This window comes from Ailuropoda melanoleuca, chromosome 12, assembly GCF_002007445.2.
Source record: "Ailuropoda melanoleuca isolate Jingjing chromosome 12, ASM200744v2, whole genome shotgun sequence".
NCBI lineage: Eukaryota > Metazoa > Chordata > Mammalia > Carnivora > Ursidae > Ailuropoda > Ailuropoda melanoleuca.
In genome coordinates this window covers 40,499,652-40,503,945 of record NC_048229.1, presented here as the reverse complement: position 1 = coordinate 40,503,945, position 4,294 = coordinate 40,499,652, and the positions used below count along the sequence as shown (strand labels likewise).

The following is a 4,294-nucleotide window of genomic DNA, read 5'->3' as shown; positions in this document are numbered from 1 at the left end:
GGGGAGAGCATGAGCAAGGAGGGGGAGGGGCGGGAGAAGCAGACTCCCCACTGAGCGTGAAGCATGGAGCCCAACGCAGGGCTGAACGAAGGGCTCGATGCGGGGCTCGATGCGGGGCTCGATCCCAGGACCCTGAGATCGTGATCTGAGCCAAAGCTGGACTCTCAACCGACTGAGCCACCCAGGCGCCCCTCTTCTTTTTATTGTCTCTCCACGAGAAGGATGTTAGCCGAACTTGGTGTGGCGATCACGTCACAATACACATGTCAGACCGTTGTGCTGTACCCCTTAAATTACACAGTGACGTATGTCAATTATTTCTCAGGAAAACTGGAAGAAAAAGATAGGAAAGAACTCGACAAGAAAAACTCTTTTTCGAAAGCACCAACGCATAGTGGTGATGTCTACACGCGACCACGCTGTTTACTTCACACCTAGAAATGCTTCCGATGGTAACTTTGATGTGTACTTTGCCACAATTAAGAAAAATTCCTCAACACCCAGAGAGTGACATTAAAACCTCCCTAAGTACTTGGAGAGTGACCCCATGTGGACATTTCGGAAAACTCAGTATTGCAAAGATACCCATTGTTGGTTATAGCGTAACAATCGAGTTCTTACTGTTGATTTTTCTCCCCTTGGAACTCGACGAGCTGACTCGTGCAAGAGGCGCGAGAGAGGAAGCCTTGCTCACCAGACGTCCCGACTTCCTTCAGCGCTCACGGAATGAAGGCCATGTCTTATGGACCCGGGGCTGGACAGAAGGCCCACGGAACTGACCTGAGCGCTCAGAGACACACACCCAGGGGAGGTATGGGGGGACCGGGCCATCAGTGGGCCACTGGCTAACCAGGGAGTTCCCCCAAAAAAGCACACCCAGGAACTTACAGGGCAGCTTTACTCATCAGAGCAGAAAGCCAGAAAGCACCTGCTGTCCGTGGGCAGGAAAGACGGATTGTGAGGTATTCCCACAATGGCAGGTGGCGTCGTAGCAAAACTGGTTGAAGTGTGACTGCCCCTGTGGCTGAATCTGAGAAACCATGTTGAGCGAGAGAAGCCAGTCACAGATGTGTGGTTCCATTGCGTAAACCGCAAGAGCAAGTAAAACTAAAAAATGGATTGTTGAGGGATGTGTACCAATGTGATTTGGGAGAAAAAAAAAACGGTTAAAAATGTGAGGGAATGAGAAGTGTCAAGTGAGGGGTGATGGAGAATTCTGAAAGGGAAGTGGGGTGGGGGAGGGGCCTAAGGCAGTCACGGGGGTAAGCATCAGGGAGGTGCTGGTTCTCAAATTGGGTGGGGGGCAATGGGGCTCACTTTATTGTTATACTTTATAACTCGAGTCTATGATGCAGACACTTTTTAGCATGTGTCAATTATCATGCAGTAAAAATGGGAGAAAGGAAGAGAACCCTGCCTGGATCTAAACCATGGGGAACATGAGTTTCTACAGGGGCAGAGAGAACCTCCCGGAAGGACGACGGGTCTCCCAGGTTGTGGCTTCTAAGAGCAGGGAGGGAAGAGGAGGACTGGAAAACGTCCCAGATTTGGTCACTTAGGGGTGACCCCTGGGCTTGGAGAAGTGGTTCTGGAGGAATAGTGGGGACAGACAGAAGCTACGCTCTGGCTGGCTGCCAACAGGAGAAATGGACCAGTAGAGGCCAGGGTAGTTGCGAGGAAAAGGCAGGACGACAAACTTGAGCCTCTTCTGTGGTGTGGGTACCCCCACCCCCACTCCATCTCTTCGCCCAGGAACAGCTGGTCAGAGGGGAACACGACTCCGGCCGGACATGCTATTCCGGCCACAAGGTTGTGACTCTTTGGTCCAGCCAGAACGCCTGGGGGGAGGGAAGGGCCTGGTCTCTTGTCCTTACCCTGAAGTCCAAATCCTGTGCGGACAGAAGGAGGAGGAAGCTGTAAGGTATGGATGTTGGGGTGCCTGGGAAGGACCCTGGGGTCTGGGCCTGGCCTGTAAGGGTCCGGGTCTCTTCCGCAAGCCAGGGGAAACCCTCTCTGGGGCCCCAGGTCCTCCTTCCCTAGTCCCTGGGCAACTGGGCACCAAACAGCCCTTTCTGTGTTCTGCTTTGCGGACAGACACTGATTTGATGTCCCCAGACCCGGTGGCCCGTCATAGCACAGCCACAGTGCAACAACTGGCCTGGCTTCCTCCCAGCTGAGGAGGCCACAGCCGGCCACCTGCCCTTTGTTTGCTCTGGGAGGGGCAATTGCTGAGCAAACATGGAAGGGAAATCCCGGATTCTGTCTCCTCACCGCTACCTAGGCCCCGAGGCCTCTGGCTCCTTCCTGGCCTCCTGTGTGTGTGTGTGTGTGTGTGTGTGTGTGTGCGCGCGCGCGCGCGCGTGCACACACACTAGGGTCACTGGTATATAGAAAACCCAGGGCTTGGCCTTGGTGAATGCTCAGACAAAATAAACCCCAACCCAGGGGCATAAACGGATGATCACTGAGCACTTACCATCTGTGGGGCCCTGGGCTGAGCACCCCACACGCCAGAGCTCTCTGATGCTGCCCAGCCCTTGGACGATGTGGGCACCAGGATCTCCAGTTTCCACAAGAGCAAACTGAGGGTCACAAAGAGAGGACCCTGACAGAGGTGGGAGTCCCACCCAGACCTCTCTGACCCTTACACTGCGCTCTGCCCCTCAGCTCGGCTGTCTTCTACGAGGAGCAGGGGGAGTGGTGAGAGGCAGGCTTGAACAGGGGTCCCCCCCGCACCTCTCTTTTTTCTCCCCCAGAGACCGCGCCATCATCGGCAGTCGGAGCGCTCCCCATGGCTGAGCTCCTGCCCCAGCTGCCTTGTCACCCACGGGCCGAGGGTGGTGCCCAGGACACATCTGTGCCCCAAGCCGAGTGGCAGAGCCAGCAGCCACCGGGTGACAGGGCAGAGGGCCCAGCCCCTGAGCCCTGGAGGCCCCTGGCGGTGCCCTCCATTTACATCACACCATCCAGTGATGGAGAATCACCCCCTTGCACCCCGACCCCCCAGCGCCTGCAGCTGCCGAGGACCCCAGACCCGGACAGTCTATCTCAGGACAGGTCAGTTGGGTGTTGGGACAAAAAAAGAGATGCTCTCTCTCTCGGGACTCAAGGGGGGCTGACATTGTCCAGGTGCAAGAGCTGAAGGTCAGCTGGAGTGTGGCCTTAGCGGCACATGGGGCCTGACTGGAGGCTGTGAAAGAGACACATAATGAAGAGGCAACTGGGAACATGGGCTGGGACAAGTAACTCTGAGCTCTCTGCTCTCCGCGGAGCACTGCCTGCTAAGGGGGTAGGGGGACACCCCCTTTGGCACACCCAGTGTTTTTCAAACTGTGGATCATGACCATTTAAGGGCCACGAAACCAAGGTAGTGCATTGCGATCAGCACGTTTTCCAAACAGAAATGGGACAGAATTGAAAATAGTGCATGAGGTAATAAGTGCGGTTTCCTGCAAATTTTGTGATGTTACATCTATTTCTATATATTACATGTATTTCTTGTATTGGAGGCCAGTGTAAAAGGTATATCTTGCTGCAGCTCATGGGCAAAAAAAAAAAAAAAAAAAAAAAAAAGGGAAAAAAAAAAAAAAATAAAAAAAAAACNAACAAAACTTCTGCAAGCAAACTGCCTCTGGCACAAGGAGACAGAAACGGAAGGTTTGAGCCTTCAGGGGCAAAGAAGAACTATACCAACCCTGAATAGAAATGGCCACTGTGGTTTCTTCCAATCGTGGCTGCTAGATAAGAGTTGAGGTTTATGAAATAGAGCTCTGTGTGTCAGCGTGGAGAAGTCTCAGAAACAATGATGATGGAGAAGCAAGTTACAAAATGATACAGTAGGAGCCTAATTGTGTATCTTTTAAAAGACGTTGAACAATGGGATATATTGTTGGTGGATCCATCCTGATATTTAAAAAGAGGATGGAAAAGTGCACAGGGGGAATACACACCAGCTTCAGGGCGGCGGGTACCTTGGGGACTGGAGCAGAGAAAGGAGGGATGGGGAGTTGGGCCTTTGGCTGTGCCTGTAAAAGTTGATTTCTTTTAAAAAAGAAAGAAAAGAGCTGAAACTAAAATGGCAAAATATCCACATCTGTTGGATATGGATGGCGGGGAGGACCATTTTATTTTATTTGTCCTGTTTGAAATAAATATTCCCTAATTAAAATTTTACAAGTATTTTTTTTTTTTTTTAAGTTTTTTTTTTTTTTTTTTTTTTTAAGATTTTATTTATTTATTTGACAGAGATAGAGACAGCCAGCGAGAGAGGGAACACAAGCAGGGGGAGTGGGAG

At 51.8% G+C, this 4,294-nt stretch overlaps 1 protein-coding gene and 1 long non-coding RNA gene across 2 annotated transcripts in view; both read left to right on the top strand.

Annotated features, from left to right (window-relative positions):
* The window catches only part of LOC117795151, an 8,963-nt gene extending 8,337 nt beyond the window's left edge, over positions 1–626 (top strand). Inside the window, exon 4 of the long non-coding RNA XR_004618989.1 lies at positions 326–626. This is a non-coding gene — a long non-coding RNA (uncharacterized LOC117795151). The remainder of the gene's footprint in view (positions 1–325) is intronic.
* A 2,150-nt stretch (positions 627–2,776) lies between these two features.
* Positions 2,777–4,294, top strand: part of GRAMD1A (GRAM domain containing 1A) — a 23,690-nt gene continuing 22,172 nt past the window's right edge. The window contains exon 1 of the mRNA XM_034638263.1: positions 2,777–3,057. Coding sequence (XP_034494154.1) covers positions 2,792–3,057 — 266 coding nt within the window. The 5' untranslated portion in view covers positions 2,777–2,791. The remainder of the gene's footprint in view (positions 3,058–4,294) is intronic.